This window comes from Notamacropus eugenii, chromosome 3 (genome assembly GCF_028372415.1).
Source record: "Notamacropus eugenii isolate mMacEug1 chromosome 3, mMacEug1.pri_v2, whole genome shotgun sequence".
NCBI lineage: Eukaryota > Metazoa > Chordata > Mammalia > Diprotodontia > Macropodidae > Notamacropus > Notamacropus eugenii.
The window spans coordinates 6,004,962-6,023,943 of NC_092874.1; the positions used below are offsets into that span (position 1 = coordinate 6,004,962).

Below are 18,982 nucleotides of genomic sequence, written 5' to 3' on the forward strand. Positions count from 1 at the left end.
ACTTATACCTACTAAGAGCTTTACGTAAATTGGGAGAACCTGGGTTGGAATTCTGGCTGTTTATGACATGGCAAAAATGAACAAACCTCTCTGTGCCTCAGTTCCCTCATTTGTTATTGAGAATTTTGGACCAAATAATGAGCTCTAGTGTTCCTTTCAAATCTAAATTCTGTGCTTATGTGTACGAGGTCAAGGCAGGTTACTTCTCTGCTTTAGGAAATCCCTGCTTCAGAAACTCCCCTAAAGAGGTCACCAGCCTCCTGGCTGCCCCCCAGCCACACGGGTCTGCTGTTGCGACTGGCCGGGCTGGCCTGTTGGCAGCCTTCCCTCAGTGCCCTACCTCCCACTGGTCACCTGTCCCCTGGTAAGGCAGAGGGCTCACCGGGATTCCTAGCACAGGTTTGCCTTGGTGTGGGGTGTTGGGAAATGGAAGGAAGTGCCTCAGACAACTGCAGGGGCCAGAAGTTCTGGTCCAAATAGAGTCAGTGATAAGGATCCCTTTGGTTTCTTCCCTTCTCCTCTCCTGCAGTGCTGACCCCACTGACTGCTTTGTTTTGTACGTCTTAACTCACCTACACTGGGTAATGTTTGTGCAACTAATCTATGGACAAGCTGCCTGCTAACAGCTGGGAAAGCATTCAGGCTTTGGAGTCAGAGGCCTTAGCACTTCTTAGCCCCTCTTTGGGCCTCAGTTTCCCTATCTGTAAAAGGAGAGAGGGTTGGACTGGATGACTTCCAGCTCTAATCTATGCTCTTGTCACCAGGTACATAGGAAAGAAGGCTGGTTTTTGGCTGTACCAAGTACCTTTGGACGACACCTGCCATGTTGTTTTCAGTTTGGGTGTCAGTATAGGAAAGTGGTGCTCAGCCAGAGGGCACAAGGAGGAGGGTAATCAAGCTCAAGTCTGGTGGAGACCATTTGAAGGGACTGGGATCAGAGAAGAGTCTTTGAGGAAGAGGAGCCTGCTTGTTGGGCCCTGGTGGGCAGAAATCAAGCTATAGCCCTGTCACTGGGGTCTGCAGTTAGAGGCTAGATGACTCACCATTGGTCCCAACTATTAGAGAGGGAGCTCTTTCTCTGTCCCTTCCAAGTGACCTCGTGATCCAAAGAAAAGCTCAGCCTGAATGAGGCCCAGGCCCCATGGACGAGCTCTGGACTCTGGTTCCATATGGAAATTTTACTTTTCCGACTTTATTCCCCATAAACTATTCCAGCCCTGGGGGTGGGGTCTCTCCTTTGTTTCACTAGTAAATCATTGAAAAGTTACAGCCATGATGAGGAGCTTCCAGTTCTGCGTCCCTGATGGGAACAATGCTTAGCACACCTTTTCAACCTTCCCAGGGGCATCCTCCTCTACAGCTAACCAAGTGGCTTAGCCTCGGTTTCTCTTCTGGAACTCCCAGTAATCCTGGGATAGGCAGGGGAGGTGGCCCTTCCAGATGAAACTCCTGGGATCCAGAGAGGTCCAAGGCTGCACATGCCTGAGAGGAAGGACCCGCCCTGTGCTCTTGCCCTCAGCCCTTCCTATAAGCTCCCACACCCTTCGTCTGGCTTGCTTAGCTGCTCAATGACGTTCTGATCCAACTGCAAACTGGAAACTTCCTTTGTTGTAGCTTATGCCACTGTTGATGAGCAGAGGAGAGCATGGAAGGCAACAGGTTGAAACCCGTCTTTTGTGCCACTATTTCTTTGTTTTTCTTTTAATTTAACATTTTACTTTCCCCTCAATGACATGTAAAAACGATGAACATTGGCTTTGTACAGTTTTTGAGTTCCAGATGCTCTCCTTGCCTCTCCTCTTCTCCCCTTCCCCACTGAAAAGGCAAGCCGTTCGATCGAGGCGACGATGCACAGGTGCCACCGTTACTTCTTTGAATTTTTTAATAGCAATTTATTTTTAGTTTTCAACACTCCCTTCCACAACATTTTGAGTTCCAGAGTTTCTCCCCATCTCTCCCTTCTCCCCACTTCAAGACAGCATGCATTCTGATTACCTTGTCCCCCAACCTGTCCTCCCTTCTATCATCCATCCCCCCTTCTGTTATCTTCTTCCCCTCTATTTTCCTGGAGGTCAAGAGAGATTTCTACACCATATTGCCTGTTTATCTTATTTCCCAGTTGCATATAAAACAATTTCTAACATTCGTTTTTAAAACTTTGGGTCCCAAATTCCCTCCCTTCCTTCCTCCCCACCCACCTCCTTTGAGAGGGCAAGCAATTTGATGTAGGTGATGCGTGGATACCACTGTTTCTTATGCATCTTTTAAGAGACTTTGTTAACTTAGAGATTAGAGCATGATGGGCAGAGCACTGAATCTTGGAGTGCAAGTCTGGGTCAGACCCTGGTTCTATCGCCTATTTCTCATGTGGCCTAAAATAAGTCACCTCCTGTCTAGCATCTCCAACCCTCCATCTGTAAAATAGCAGGGCTTCCTTCTACTTCCGATAGCTTTGATATTCAAGAAACCAGAATGGAGACTGTCATTTTCTAGGATGCCGTCCTCTGGGAGGCTGACTTCCTTACTAATACTGGGGCATCAGGTCCTTCCCTTGTTTCTAGAACCTCTTAGGATGCCCTCCCCTCACCGACTGTAGCTCAGACTAAGGCTGGTGTCCTTTCTTCTGTGGTCAAAGGCCTTGTTGTTCCCAGGGTCCCTTTAACTTCTTCTTTACTAACCACATCCCCATGGTGGTTAGACAGGTCTAGAAGAGTCCCTTTATCACTTCCACCACCTTTTAAAGGGAAATCACAAGTAGATCAGCAGACCCAGGTCTATTTTTCTGTTTTTCTTTCCACCAAGAGATATCAGTCTCTTCCTTCCCACAAAGCTCTGGGCATCTGTGATGTCAGAGGAAGCAGAGGATGTGGGCATTTTAATAGACCCATTTTGATTGTGAGGGAAAAGAGGAAAGTAAATGATGTCCCAAGCAGGACTGACATGAAATACCTGCATAGTTGATGTCCTGTGGGGATGCCCTTCCACCATATACATATGCATGCTTACCTGGTGTGAGGAAAGAAGTACAACGGAAGGAATGCCCTTGAGGAAGATAGAGATTGGCAGAGGAATCAGAGTGGGCAGGGCAGGGCACTTTGCCTTCCTTCACCATCCCTGGCAGGGGTCCATCCATTTTTGTACTTCACCCCAACTGGGTGCTGTGAAATCCCCTTGAGATATGGGGCATCACGTTGGGCGAGCAGGAAGCAGTGCATGACCAATGAGGAACTGGAATGAGCCATGGCAGGTGGGAAATGTGTGATCAGAGAAGAAGGTGAGCTGGTCCCAGGACAGGTGAATAGTCCTCTGGCATCCCTGGAAAGTCCCTGGGACATTGGGCAGCCAGACTAAATGTGGTGTGGCCGAGCATTCAACCAGAGACGAATTTAAGTACTTGTATCCAGTCAGCTGTGTACATGTGGATCCCCCACTGCCTCTCCAAGTAAGACAAGCTGTTGGAGGGGAGGATTATGTTTTTTGTCTTTGTATTATTCTCCCATGGCCCAGTGGCTTCTCAAAATAGGTGTTTGGAGGTTTGTTGAATTGAATTGGTGGGCTGTCCTTCACACCCCATGGGTCAGTTTGGGCTCGATCAGCCTGGATAGGAGAGGCCTCTGTCTCCACTTTCTTAGGATCGCAGGTCAAGAGCCAGAAGGAGCCCCAGAGGCCTCTAGTCCAGCCCTCTCATTTGCAATGAGAAAAGTGACTTGTCCAAAGTCATGCAAAGTTGAACCTGAACCCAGGTCCTCTTGACTCTGAAGCCAGGCTCTGCCCACTGTATCATGCTGAGTGTCTAGGTTGTCTCCTAGAGGGAGATAAGCTCATCACCCAGACTGAGTACAAGCCCACAGGAAGCATTTTAGATAAGCGCCTGATTAGCCAGGCCCCAGGCTTTTTCATTTGCCATTTACGGGGGAATTAGGCGTTCAAACGGAGAAACTCCTGGGTGTTGACTACAAGGGAGGGAATTCTGCAGGAGCATTTGCTGAGCAGGAATGAGAAGGCTGTCAGCTAAGAAGGCCAGGCATCAAGAGCATTGATGGACGATTCTCTACCACTTCATGCCATGAAGACATGGGGATGTGGTTAGTAAAGAAGAAGTTAAAGGGACCCTGGGAACAACAAGGCCTTTGACCACAGAAGAAAGGACACCAGCCTTAGTCTGAGCTACAGTCGGTGAGGGGAGGGCATCCTAAGAGGTTCTGGAAACAAGGGAAGGACCTGATGCCCCAGTATTAGTAAGGAAGTCAGCCCCCCAGAGGACGGCATCCTAGAAAATGGCAGTCTCCGTTCTGGTTTCTTGAATATCAAAGCTATCGGAAGTAGAAGGAAGCCCTGCTATTTTACAGATGGAGGGTTGGAGATGCTAGACAGGAGCATCATCCTAGCGCTTACTAGGAGCCCAGCACTGTGCTAATGCCTCACAATTGCTTTCTCCTCATATTCTCCTGAATTGATCCTCACAACAGCCTAAGGAAGTGCTGTTATTATCCCATTTTACAGTTAAGTAAACTGAGGCCAAAAGAAGGTAAGGGATTATTTGCCCAAAGTCACACATCTAGTGTCTGAGGCTGGATTTGAACTGAAATCTTCCTGACTCCAATCTGGTGCTATGCACAAACCCGGGGCAGGCAGGGGGGAAGGCAGGGACAGAGTTACACCCTAGTTACAGTCTAGCCCATGGTCTGCCACTCTACCGCTCTGGCTGCTTCTGAATGGTCAGAGAGCTAGCCTGTAAGCTTCCTGAGCATGCACTCATGTTTGTCTGCCCCCTGCTCTCCCCCCTCCCTCCCTGGGAGCCCTGTCTCTGCCTGGGGTCCTAGAGATAAAAATCTTCTTCCCACAGAGATGCCATCCTGAAATCATTCTCTGGAATTTCCTAGCTCTAGAAACTTTGCAACGTTGAATTGATATGGTTAGTCATGCAGACAGCCAGCTGGCGCAGTGGGCAGTGCTTTGGGCTTGGAGTCACGAGGACACAAGACACTTCTAGCTGTGTGACCCTAGAACAGTCACTTAATCTTCTCTCTGACTTGGCCTTTCATCTATCAAATGGGAAAACAACAGGACCTCCCTGCCATCATTGCCCTGTGAAGTTGGTGGGTATGATCTCATAGACCGGAAGAGGGAAGAGCAGTCTTGATTGGGCAGTCCATCAGGCAGTTTTTCTCAGGGCCACCTCAGTATCGTGTTCAGGTTTTCCTTATTCAGAGAGACAGACTATATCCCACTAAAAAGTGATTATGAAGCACCTACTGTGTACCAGGCCCAGTGCCACACAGTATGGCTAGATGGACAGAAGAGTCCCAGGCCACCAGGACAAGCTTGTGCCCCAGAGGGCATGGATGGGTGGGACCACAACATGACTCCGGAAGCTTTGATCCAAATTAATTTCAGGAATGAGTTCCCTGCAGTGTGAAGAAAATCTGAAAATTCCGGGGGAGGGTGGAATGGGAATCTGGGAAGGCTTCATGGAGGAAGAAGTCTTAGGGCAGAGCCCTGGAGGAAGGGATCCCAAGGAGTAGTGGTAAGGAGGTATTTTGCCAGCCTCCTTTTTTAGTCAAACACTCACCCCATCCATCCATTTGTTTGTTTGTGCTTTCAGCAATTGTCAATTAAAAGCTTTTACAATGTTTGCTAGCATCGAGCACATGGAGGTAAAGCCTCACATGGCTTCCAGTCTACCTCCCACTCCCTCCTTGTCTAGCTTGACAAGACCTTTACCATATTTTTGCCAGTTTTGGGGGTTCTCCCCATGTGCCTCAGCCCACCACAGTGGAGTAGACACATCCTGGAGATAAGTGGCATTTGAGCTGACACAAGCCAGCTAACCATAGGCTGCTGGGATCTAGAGGTCAATGGGTGTGCCTTGGTGGCACACCCAAGTTCAACCAGAGACTTGTGACATTCCTGATAAGATCTTCTATCACCCTCTGGAGAGTGCCCTGTATTAGTAGCCTTTGGCAAACAGTTCCAGGAGAACCAGCTGGAGGCTGCTGCTGCTGAGGGTGGGGCCCTCAGGCTGTACACAGGGTAGGTGACTGAGGGAGAGCTAAGGAACTTTACATCCCAGGACAAGCCAGCTAAAGCCTGCCTACCTAGTGGTCCATTGTGGTCACATTGGATCACATCCAGGTCATCAGCCGAACCATTATCTGGAGTCAGACTCAGTGCCTGGAGGCAGCTCTGGGCCTGTCTAGTCCAGTCCTTATGGAAACAAGATTCCTCACTGGTCATTAAACCACCCTTGCCTAGTGAGCTTATTCCAGTTTAGGAAGACTATAATTCTCAGAAAGTGTGGACTCCCCCCAGACCCACGCCTGCCTCTTTCAAAGTGCTTCTGTCTCCACTGACTCAGCCCTGGACCCTGGGAGAGGCCATCCTGGCTCCCAAGCTGGGCCTCTGGCAGTGTTGAGTAGCTCTGCGCTACACTGGTCCACCTGGCCTAAATGACTGGATCTATCTTCTCTGACAGGGCAGTGTGGGTTATTTGAGACTTTGGGGCATCCTTGGGCCACAACCCTGGTGACCAGGGAGTTTCTAAAGCAGACCATGCCACCTATGGGACCCTTGCCCAAGGGGGTTGGGCCTGTTCACAATTCCTCCTCTCCCCCAAAGAGCCTTCCTTGACTCAGCCTAGCCAACACATTCTTCTTCCTTTAAGGTGAACATTGCTGTCCTCATCTACACACCTCCATTTGCCAACCTCCCTGACCATTAATTACTTGGTGGGTTTATTGTCTAGAAAGTGATTTTATTTGACTTTCACCAAGCCCTAACAGGCATGATAAAGGGTGACCATGGGTGAGAAAGGGGCCCTGGGGACAGACTGTGGGGGGCTTTTGAAGGGGGCCAGAATGGTCACACACATGAAGCAATCATAACCAACTTTGTAAACTGTGTGCCAGGCACAGTGCTAAGGCCTGTTAATACAAAGACAGGCTGAAAGAAAGATGACCCTGCCCTCAAGGACCTTACATGCTAGTGGGGAAGGCATCAGGGGGTGGGGAAAGGAGGTACCCACACAGGAATCTGATGGCTAAGTCTGGAGAATGAAGAATGGGTGTTTGGACCTATGCCTCAAATAGAGGTCCTGGGAAGAATCCACAGGAGTGGCACCAGGGAACAACATTGGGGGTGTCAGAGAGCCTGGTTCTCCCTTTCCCCACCCTGGGCCTTATTTCCCCCACTTACAAAATGGCAGAGACCATCAGGGCTGTGTGAGCCTCCAAGGAGACAGTGGATGTGCACTGACCATATGATCTAAAAATGGCCCCTGGGCTCAGGACGGAACACTGAGGGGCAACCCCAGACCAGGCTGGCCCATGGCAATGAGCAACAGAAAACATCCCAGCAAGGAGCAAAGAAACAGTCTGGGAGGACTGGCTCTGCCTCCGGGCACCAGCTTCCTCCTTGGCAGAAGGAGGGGCTTGTCCTGGGGTCCCTTCCAGCTCTTTTTAGGAGAGGGCAACAGAGGCAGGGTGGGAGTCTGAGACTCAGACTGGGCAGGACTCCCTGGACAGCCTTTGTTTTTCTTGAGAACTGTTTGTTGTTGGCCTTCCCTTTGTTCAAATATTTGTGATAGCTTAGCTAGCAAAACCCTTGTCCTTGTCACATGCCCCACCACAGAACCCCGGATCTCTGCCATTTGCCCACATCCTCCACTACTCTAGACTGGGGGTTCCAATGGGCTGCAGACCCCTGGGGAACCACAGGGCTTTTGTAAGCAGTCTGTGAATCTAAGACTGAGTGAGCACTGCATGTTGTGTCCTGTGTGTACATGGAGCTGAAGCAAAGGGTGACAAGCTGTCTAAGAGTTCTCCTGGTCTTACACAGTGTGTAAGAAAACCTAGTGCCAGTGGGGAAGGGGATATGTGTGGCTCTTGGAAGCAGTGTGTCCCAGTGGTGAGTGTGATGACTTTGGAGCGGCAGCATCAGCATCTCAGCTGAGTCGAAGATGCCTGTGTGACTTTGGACAGAGGTCTGTGCTGGCAACAATTCTGTGACCCTGTGACTGAATCTCTGGCAGGGTAGGCTGTGTCCATGGCTCAGCCCTGGAAGGAAAAGGACAAGGTTGTGCCAAGCTCCTACCCTTCCTGCCAGCCTCATCCTCCATAGCAGGGCTGGCTGCCCCTTTGTGGTCAGGGATTTTAGAGGTGGGGGTTTTCTCTGGCCCTATGGTCCTTCAGCCTTCTTGTCTTGCCCTGGCTTCACTGTGGCTCATCTATGTCCTTGGATGTAGGGCCCTGGTCCTCCAGCTGACATATGACCAAGGCAGAGAGCAGAGAAGGCCTTTGACCTCCTTCTTCCTGTACAATGCTTCCATTCATGCAGCCAAAATGACTTACGTTGTAAGGGGTGGGAGTGAGTGATTCCCCTCTTTCATCTTGGTTTTTGCCCTGACACAGAAGGAGGTTTAATGCGCTTACAAGGTATGGCCTGCTGTGCCCACTTCCTGAGGCTTGAGGCCTCTGATCCAGTCAGCATAGACAAATTAGCTGTTAGATGAGTGGCCTTGTGCTATCTCTGGGGATATGGGCACACACCCAATGACCCTGCCTTTTAGAACTTACACTCTCCTGGGGAAGGGTACTGTCTTCAGCCTCCCACTCTAGTTCTCTATACACACTGAGTTCTATAGGAAAAAAGAGAAAGTTCTGTGATGTTAGGGTAGAACCAACAGATACCATCAGGACATGCGGGGCAAGTAAAAGGGCAAGTAGGGCCCAACTGGGGTCCACCAGCAGCATGGGAGCAGATTGGAAAGAATGTGCAGGGACCTGTGCTTGGGCTCTGGCCAAGAAAACCAACCCTGGGTCTGGCTGCAGCCAAAGCCCCCTCTGTCCTAAGGCAGAATCCCCCTTAAGCCTGGGTGTGCCTCACCTCTGGGGGTGGCCATCTCCACTGGGGCTGTATGGTTGACAGAGTGGTCACCTCAAAGGCTCCTTACCTTTCCTGTAGGTTTGATCCAGGGCCTGTGCCAACATCCTAAAGTCTTAGGACAACCCTTTTGCCCCAGCTCTTCATGGGAATGGCCAAAGGTCACTGGCAATTATTCTTTTATTATATTTCTGATATCATATCCTTGAGGATTTGGAGCCAGAAGGGACCTTGGCCCCCTCGCAGGACCACTGAGCTGACTTGCTAAGGAAGGACCAAGGCAGGGTGAACAAAAGTCCCATGTATGCATCTGTATATAGGTGTGTGAGTGTGTATATGGATGTATATTCCTAATGCCCATGATACGTTCACTCAGACCAGTGAGCAGCAGCGTCCCCTGCTGGCTTCCCTTTCCAGACTTCTTTTCTGTGACCTTGTCTGAGTTTGCTGCTGTGGGGTGGTTAATCTTCAGATATCTGTGATCCACGTGAGTCTGGCATGTTTTACAGGGGCCTGGGGACCAGAATTCCAATCACTGTGGTCCAATCTATAGGTCCTGAGGCAGGGTTTCTTTTTCCTCCTTCTAGTCTTGAGCTCAAGAAACAGCAGTTACCCAATGAATGTGGCCCAAGAAGGCACAGGTTAAACCTGCTGCTGCACATTGTGTTAAAGCCAAGGTGGGTCCCTGATGTTGGCTGGGGAGTCACCCTCCTCCCCTACGAGGCACAACTTCATCCCCCTGGGCCTGGCTTCAACTTCTTGTATTTCTCTCCTTGAAGGCTTTAGGAAAGAAGCCGGAGCTGAGAGATGGAGTTGAGGATGATGATACCTTAGCTGACATCAGCAACAGGAAAATGGCCAGGCTGTACATGGTGAGTGGAGGGTGCCCCTTAAACCAAGGGTAGCTGAATGTGGTCTGGGCTAGGAACTGTGCTTCCAGGGGATGAGCTCCTCCTTGGGCCTGACCCAGGGACCTCGGCTTTGGGCCCGGCTGCCTCTTGGCATCATCATCATCATCCTCATCCTTGTCATCGTTAACATTTCTATCCATTCTAAGCTTTGCAAAGCGCTTTACCATGGAGGACCTAGTGAATAGTGAATGCACAAGGGAGGACCGAGACTCTATCCTTCCTGATCTCGGGCAAAGGGGCTTCCTCTTGAAAAGCCGAAGTTCTCAGGCTGGAGGGGAACAGTTTCTTTATGAGACATCTCCCCTGGTCCCTTTTGTCCAGTAGAGCAAGAAACAAGTCCTACCAAGAAAAGAAGCGTGAACATTTAATACTAGTCCAAGGGCTCCCTCTTTTGGAAATATGTAGTATTGCAATATCTTACTCCCTCCCCTGCCTCCTCCCACCCCCAAGCATATTGAAGTCTAAACTGGGTGCCTAGGATTTCCAGGGATCTCATGTGAACCTTCCTTTCGCTTTCAATTTTGTGACACTTGTCAGATTAAATTGAAAAAACGCGGGCATTCTCATCCTTAAAGATATGGCTAAAAGAGGACTTTATAGATCATAAAATCAATTATTAGCATTTATGAAGGTTGAACTGTGTGCTAGGTACTTGGCTAAGCACTGGACACAAAAGCTTTGTCACTGTCAAGAGACTGGCCTGCTGGCAGGACTCTGAGCCCCACGTGTCGTGGCTGGTCCTAGGACAGCAGCTCCAGATCCATCGTTCTGCCCACAGCTCATTGACCCATCAGGAGAAAGCATCTCAAAAACAGGAAATTTACAAAGTAATGCATTGGGACCTTTAAAAAAAGCTATGTAATCCCAACCTTTGTAATATAACACCTGTTTTCCCATTTTTCTGAATGTCCCCAAGAAGGAAACTCTCTAGACCTTCTCATAAATAGCTGCAGCCTGCAGAAAAGTGCCTCCAAAGTTCATGTGTGCTTGGGTTCTGGTTCCCTGTCTTCCCTCTCCGCTCCTTGGCTCGCCAGACCCCTAGGCTAGGAAACAAGATAATCCCAACATGCATGCATAGGCTGCCTCACTTTGCAGTTTGGTGCTTCTGGGATCTAATTTTATTTCTGTAAAAAAACATATGAATGGGGGGTACCAAGGGCAGGAAGGTACAGTAACTGATGAATCCTTGGTACAGAGACAGAGAGAGGAAGGGAAAAAGATGATAAGTGGGGGATGAGGAGAGAGACAGATAGTGAAAGAGACAGAGATGAAGAGAAACAGAGAAAGACCAAGATGCCTCCCACCTTTCACTGTGGGAAACATGTTGGAAAGGAAGCAGAGCTAGTGTGGTGTAATGGAGAGAGGACTGGTTCAGATCCCAGCTCTATCACTGTGTGAATATGGCTGTCGGTTTCCCTCAGTGCATCTATAGAATGGCTATAAAGATACAAACACACCCTGCCTCTCAAGGTTCCTATGAGGGAGGCTCTTTCTCAGCCTTAAGGTTCCCTGTTTCTGGGAGCTGTTTTATTTAAAGCTGTAATTATAAAATTTCCTACATGCCTTGTCTTCTGAGGGGGGAAAGGCAACATGGACCTGGTGGGTTCCAATCCTACTTCAGATACTTCTTGACTGCGTGACCCTGGACAAGTCCCTTGACTCTCTGGGTCTCCTCCTCTCTAAAATGTAGAGGTCAGATCTGATGAGCTCCCCAAACACCATTCCTCATCTTCAGGCTTTAGGCACATGCTGGTTTCTGTGTGTGGCAGTTTAATAACAGCTCCATAGAAGTGCACTAGGGACTCACTGGGTACCCTTTCCTTGACTTAGGTTTCTGATGCCACTGGGGCCATGAGTGTGTCAGTAGTTGCAGAAGAAAACCCGTTCTCCAAGGGGATGCTGAAGTCAGAGGAGTGTTTTATCCTGGACCATGGAGCTGCGAAGCAGATTTTTGTGTGGAAAGGTAGGAGGTGTCCTCTGTATTGATGCTGCTGGTTTGGCCACCTAGCTCTCTGGAGGACAGAAAAGTGTTCCCTTTGATAAAGGCTCTCAACGTTCCCCAGAGGGCCCTGCCCCCAGCCCAAACACACATCTGACCATTAGTCACTGTCCTACTAAGAACATTTAGTGGCCCCCTCCTGCCTCCAAGACAAAATATTTCTCAGTGTAATGTTCAGCGTCCTTTGTAATCTGGTTCCCATCTGCCTTCCCAGGTTTGTTATGCGTCACTCCCCTTCAGACTCAGTGAGCCTCACACAAGGCAGGTTGTCCTCATTATTCTAAGTGACATTACCTCTCCCTCCTCTGTACCTTTGTCTGGGCTGTTGTTGTGTTTGTCCTTCATTCTCCAAGAGGACCATGACATCAAAATGATGACATGACTTGCAGTTGACTTTGATTTGAATGAGGGAGGGCTGTGCAAGGTCACCAGCCTCACTTTCTCCTCCTGAGCCATCTTGGTCCAGTGACCAGATATTCATCAGGATGGCTGGAGATGACCCAGGATGCAGTGGGAGACCCTGGCCCTTTCAGGATAAGGCCTTATATCACTCTCACTTTGGGTGAGATGCACCCATTCAATGAACAGGTCTCTTTAAGTAGTTGCTCAAGGGATATAGCCCCTTTAATAAAAAAAAAAAAATCAAACTGGGAGAAGACCCTCAGGGTTCCTGGGTAAAAGAGAAACAACCGCATGGCTGGAAAGCCCTCCCTCCTGGAAGTTCTCTCTTTGAAAAGAAAAAAGCAAACTTTCCAACTTTTTTCAAAGCAAGCTTTCTGGTCATCTGTGGGAAGCCCCTCCTGATCCCCTTAGCTCTCAGTCCTCTCTCTTCCTCACACTGTTATGTATGTGCTCATCCATTTGGGTGGTGAAGTGATACAAGTCTGAACTTGGAGTTCAGAAGACCTGAATTTGAATCCTGCTGCAGACACCAGCTGTGTGACTCCAGCAGAGTCACCTCCCCTCTGGCAGCATTAATATCCTCACAGGATTGACCTATATCACAAGATCACAGTGAGGATGAGATACGACAACTGTAAAGTCTATTTAAGAGCTAGATGTTATGTCATGTGCCCTCCCCCCAGAACCCTGAGCTCTAAAGCTGGGAGGGACTACAGAGACCATGTTTTCCAAAATTCTCACTTTGTAGATTAGGAAACCCAACTCAGAAAGAGCAAATGATGCGTCCAAGGTCATACAGTAGTAAACAAATGTAAGAGCTTTGAGGGCAGGGAAGTTTCCCTCCCTCCCTCCCTTCTTCCTTCCTTCCTCCCTCCCTTCCTCCCTTCCTCCCTTCCTCCCTCCCTCCTTCTTTTCCTCCTTCCTCCCTTCCTCCTTCCCTCCTTCTTTTCCTCCTTCCTCCCTTCCTCCTTCCCTCCTTCTTTTCCTCCTTCCTCCCTTCCTCCTTCCCTCCTTCTTTTCCTCCTTCCTCCCTTCCTCCCTCCCTCCCTCCCTTCTTCCTTCCTCCCTCCCTTCCTCCCTCCCTCCCTCCCTTCTTTCTTCCTTCCTCCCTCCCTTCCTCCCTTCCTCCCTTCCTCCCTCCCTCCTTCTTTTCCTCCTTCCTCCCTTCTTCCCTCCCTCTCTCCTCTTCTTCCATTCATCCCCACTGTTTAACACCATGCTTTGCACGTAGTAATTGTGTAACACCTGCTTATTGAATTGGATCTGATTCAACTACTGAGACTTGAGGAAATCCCTGGTTTCTCAGAGGAAACAAAGGAGAAGGTGAAATACAAAAAGAATCTTTAAAAACCTGGAAATTAGTCTGCTTTTTAGTAACATTCCTTTGACTCCATCTCTGGACCTTAAACTGTTAAATGGTCCACACAGACCGTTGTAGTAGAGCACCAGCTTGGAATCTTCCATTTTCTGATCATTTGATTGAGTGATCGTCCTCCTGGATCTTGCTCATTGTTTGTGTCCTTTATATTTTAGGCAAAGATGCTAATCCTGAGGAGAGGAAGGCAGCCATGAAGACAGCCGAAGAGTTCCTGCAGCAAATGAATTATCCCCTTAATACCCAAGTAGGTGCCAGAAGAACAGAAGCAAGCACCACCCATAAGGGGGTGCTCTAGCTTTCCCCTTAAGCTCTGACAGAAGTGGCTGGAAGTCCTTCTGGACTGGAACAATGGCAGCTATTGACCCTGTTGCTTCTCATTGGATTGGGGGCTCTCTAATCCAGTCCAACCCAACCCAACCCAACCCAATGAATATTTATGAAGGGACTGCTCATCTCTAGGAGCTGTGGCCCTTGGTCAGAGGACACAAAGCCCAAGGGCCTGCCTGCATGGTGCTTACATTCTATTGGTAGAACATGAGCATTGCGGGAGGAGGGACAAAGGAGAAACAGCTGAGGGGCTTGAGAATAGCTTACCCTTCCAGAGGGAGGTTCATGTACCCTGGAAGGAAGACACTGAAACCATCATGAGCTGGTGGGACCAAAAGCCTGTGTCATGGTAGCTGGGACCTCTCCTTCCCTGAGCATCACCCACAGGTGGATTAGTCCCTTTCAGTAACCGAGAGCCCTCAGATGAAGCCCTTTCCTTATCTGGGGATGTGTGCGAGTACTTGGCATATATGTATGCAACCCCACCCCCACCCCATGCACAACCAGGAGGGGGATTGTCAAGTACAGAGAGCCAGGCCCTGTTCATCATGTGGTTCTGCACATGTGTAGACACCCCCCTTCTAATGGCCCCAAGACTCAGTGTCACCTCTGGGGGACAGTAGTCCAGGGACTCTGTGCCAATACTGATTCCTGTCACATTCATTCACCTCTAGGCCGTTTCTAGGTCTCCTCACTGGCTTCACAGACTCTGCTGTCTTATTGAATCAATCCTTGCACAGAATTCACATATGATTTCCTTAAGGCCCTGGTGGCTCCCTATCACCTCCAAACTCTGTAGTCTGACGTTCAAGGTCCTTCGTACTTCACTCCCCTCTCTCTGTTCCTGCTGTCCCAGGCCCCTCCAGCTCCTTCTCTCCTCTGGAAATTCCCCGAGTTGTTCACATGTGGTCTCCTCCACCTTAGACTGGGAGCTCCTTGAGGGCAGGCGCTGATTTGCTGCCTTTCATACTCATCATTCAGCCCAATGTCTGCATAGAGTAGACGCTATATGAATATTAGCTATTACTATTTCGTTATCTGTCTTTTCAACTGTTCCTCTTCCTCCACAATTCACCTCAGGTACGCCCCATTCTGGAAGCCTTCCCTAGGCCCCAGGACTCTCAGATCCCTCCTCTAGACTCTTAGCTCACAGAAACTTGGAATGCAGTCTGCTGTCTGCATGCTTCATCCTCCTGGCAGATTGTAAACTCCCTGAGGGCAGGCAGGCTGTTGTCTTTTTATCGATACTTAGTACAATACCTTATACTCAGTAAGTGTTTAATTTCTGTGGAACTGAATTCTTTTTTTATGGGTTCGGCATGAAATTATACATCTTTCACCCAAGCACTGTCCTAGTCAGTCTGAAGGCCCTTGTCAGTAGATTGTTGGGGAATGGATTTTCCTTTTGTGACTTTTCTTCAAAACAGCTACTGCAAGGAGAGCCCATGATCTGCATCAATGGAGGGAGAGAACACTCAGGGACAAACCACTACCAGAGTCATATCTGGACATGGCACTGCCCTGCTCACTTTCTATGGCCCCTTTTCCCTCTAGGACCAAATACTGACTCCTCACTCAGAAGTGACCTCAGGGTCAGCATCAGGGTGTTGCCTGAGATACTGAGGCTGGACTATGTTGACCTCCTAACGAATGGCCTTCAGTTTTTCATAAATGAGAATTAGGGATTATAAACTGTTAAGCCAGTTTACTCAGCTTGCTTCCATCCAGTCCCACCATTCAGCACTGTTGTTGTTGTTACACACCCAGAAGCCCCTTTCTGTTTCTCTAGGACCTTTTCTTCCTTCTTTGTATTTCACTTATTCTTACATTTCAGATTCAAGTTCTCCCAGAGGGAGGTGAAACGCCAGTCTTCAAGCAATTCTTTAACGACTGGAGAGGGAACAATGAAAGTGAAGGCTTTGGAAAGGTGTATGTCACTGAGAGAGTGGCCAGGGTCCAGCAGATTCCGTTTGATGTCCAAAGGTTACACGAGTGTCCCCAGATGGCAGCCCAACATAACATGGTGGATGATGGCTCTGGTTCTGTGGAGGTAAGGATTCTATGCTGACCTTGGACTGGGGGTGGGGAGTGGGGTCTCAAGGCCTTGACTTGGCCACTGACTAGGAGGAGAATGAGGCTGTTTCTCCAGGCTGTATGCTGGTGGGATGGACTTCTATTCCCAGCCAAGTGCTCTTGGTAAAGGACTGGTTTGGGAACATTTGTAAAGGAAGCAGTGATCACAAAGAACCCATTTGGCAGCTTAATCCAGCCTGAGGTGAAGCCACACTAACTTGGTTTTCAGTTTTGATGGGACCACTGGATTGGTCAATCGGGCCCATAAGCTTTCTCTTCTGTATCCCACACCAATTCTAGAAAAAGTGATGAAGCAGATGGTATGCCAGTATATGGATGAGTTTTTGGGGATCTGGAAAGAAAGCATGTAGGTTCCATGAAAAGTAGTTAGGTCAGGCTAGTCACAGGCCTCCTTCTGTCCCACTCTGGGATGTGCTGCAGACAGGTATACAGGTAGACTGCAAGAAGACACCTGGCCAGGGCTTTGCTGATGCTCTCTCATGGGCAAGAGAGAGAAGGATGAGTCCTAGATTTGTGAGAAGGACCTAGATAAGGCACATGGACTAAGGAGGAGAGAGAGGCCAACCTGCACTGAAGGTTTTGTTTTCTTTCGCAATGAAATATTCCATAGAGATGCCAGTGCCTCCTGTGACTTGATCTGTTGGCTCTCTTTGAAGGAGGAAAGATGGGGTTTGGGGATTGGTCAGCAGGGAAACTCAGGGAATGCCCCTCAGGCACAACAGGATTCATTAAAGAGACTCAAAAGCACACTGCTGGATTTTCAAAGTCAGTATTTTTCCTCCTCTCCCAACCCCCCACCCTCAACCCCAGATCTGGCGAGTGGAAAGTAATGGCAGAATTCCAGTGGACCCCAAAACGTACGGAGAGTTTTATGGGGGTGACTGCTACATTATACTGTACACCTATGCCAAAGGGCAAATCATCTACACCTGGTAAGTTTCCATCGTGCCCATGATCCCAAGCCTGAAGGCGCCATCTTCCACATAGGGGTTTCATCATGCTGCCTAAGCTAGAAGCATTGTCCTGTAGGATACTGGCGTGATTTGTGAGGCAGCTGGTGGAGCGCTGGACAAGAGTGAGGGGTCAGAAAGACCTGAGCCATGTGGCCCTGGGCAAGTCACTTCACTTCTGCCTCAGTTTCCTCATTTGTAAAACTAGCACCTACCTCCCAGGGCTGTTGTAATATCTATAAAGTGTTTTGTATGCTTTAAAGTGCAATAGAATTGGTCACTCTTATCACTGCACCAGTGAAAAGAATGCCTGCGGTGCTGCTGTGTGCGTCCTTCAGCGTTTTAGGGTTTGGCTGTGGATGCTGCTATTTCGGAGACATGAGGAGCACCGACGTGGTGAACCTGAAGGAGCTACCCAGATCTGAGCAAGTACTGGAGTCACCGTGTTCCCGATTCCTACACAGGCTGCAGCTCCTTATGGGTGTGTTGGGCCTGGGCCAGATGGCCACCTGCTTCCTTCTGCATTGGACAGTCAGTGTGTGTGTGCGTGCGCACATGTGTATGTACGCGTGTGCATGCATGCGTGCACGCATGGCTGAGTCATAGGATTCTAGGCCTTTGGAGCTTAGGTGAACCTTGGAAATCACAGGTGTTTTAAGTGACCTTTAAAGCCTTTCATTCTCTTGTCTTTCCTCTATGAATGGTCTCTGTCAGCCCACTGACAGAGAGGTTTTGTACACTCTGTAGCTGTTCACATATTGTCTCCAATGGACTAGGAGCTCCTCGGGGTCAGGGATCATCTGGTGCCTCTCTTAGCATGATACATGGCACATAGTAGGTGCTTATTAGATGTGTGTCTGTTTGGCGAATTACAAATGATTGGCTTTGTGATGGAGAGGGGGAAAGAGGAAAGTTTTGTGAAACTGCCATTTCCTTGTGGCCTTCAAGTTAAATTTTTGGTGTAGTCTCCATGCAGAAGAGTAAACGGGTGCATCATGGGGCACAGGTTGTCATCAAATACTAAAAATAAATCCATCTAACCTTGGTGGACTTTGGAGTAATGGGTGTGAACTGCCAAGAAGCCAATTTAGGTTTTGCAGGTTTAACAAAAGGAAGCTGTTGGGGAGTGGAGGGCGCTGCTTGGGGATGCGGAGCTTCCCCCACTTGGGAGGACCTTGGGCAGCACTGGAACTTTTACTTTTCACCCATGAAGTGGGGGAGGGGTCTCATGGTCACTGGTGTCCTCCCCCACCTTGAGATTCGGGGAGTCTGTCATCCTGAGGGCACAAAGGCCGTGCTTGTTAGACTGTTCTTCTTCTTGACAGAAGGTGGGGTCATGGTGTACAAATGCAGACTGTTCCAACTGATTTGTCATCTGGAGCTGGGAGCTTGGTCTTTATAGGTTTGCCCTGAACATCTCTCATGGGCCCATGCTGGCTATGTGACCCTTCACATGTCTGTGCTCCAGGCAGCTCTGTAGAGCTATGAGTTACAGAGGAGGTGATGACTTACATTGTGGAGGGACTCTCCTCATCTGGGAGTTCCCTAGGCTAGTGAAATCACAGATACAACCCTTGCCCTGTCCCTAATAAAGACAACAGTGGAGAATGAGACACCTTTGAAAAGGTGAGCTAACTAGTCATGATATTAACTAACTCTGACAGAGTAAACGCCACATTTGTATAGTTCTTTAAATGAAAGATGCTGATGTTATCCTTATGTTACAGATGAGGAAACTGAGGCTCAGAAGGGTTTAGTGCCTTCTCTAGGGACCATTTCATTCCTGCAGGTTCATGGTTTATTTCTCTCCCTTCTCTGGAAGCTAAGGCTCTGGCTGGAAGCAGCTGCAGATGCATAGAACCCAGCCTGGAAGCCAACAGGTAGACAGACCTGGAACAAGACTTGGAAGCATCTGCTTTCTCTCTCTCTCTGCAGGCAGGGGGCTCATGCGACCCGAGATGAGCTGACCACCTCTGCTTTCCTGACCGTCCAGCTGGACCGCTCCTTGGGAGGAACGCCTGTGCAGGTCAGTGGCAGCCCC

At 49.1% G+C, this 18,982-nt stretch overlaps 1 protein-coding gene across 1 annotated transcript in view; it reads left to right on the plus strand.

The window, feature by feature from the left end:
• SCIN (scinderin) overlaps positions 1–18,982 on the plus strand; it is a 55,984-nt gene that overhangs the window by 26,396 nt on the left and 10,606 nt on the right. The window contains exons 5-10 of the mRNA XM_072650799.1: positions 9,660–9,752; positions 11,622–11,754; positions 13,726–13,814; positions 15,732–15,947; positions 16,802–16,923; positions 18,877–18,967. Coding sequence (XP_072506900.1) covers positions 9,660–9,752; positions 11,622–11,754; positions 13,726–13,814; positions 15,732–15,947; positions 16,802–16,923; positions 18,877–18,967 — 744 coding nt within the window. The remainder of the gene's footprint in view (positions 1–9,659; positions 9,753–11,621; positions 11,755–13,725; positions 13,815–15,731; positions 15,948–16,801; positions 16,924–18,876; positions 18,968–18,982) is intronic.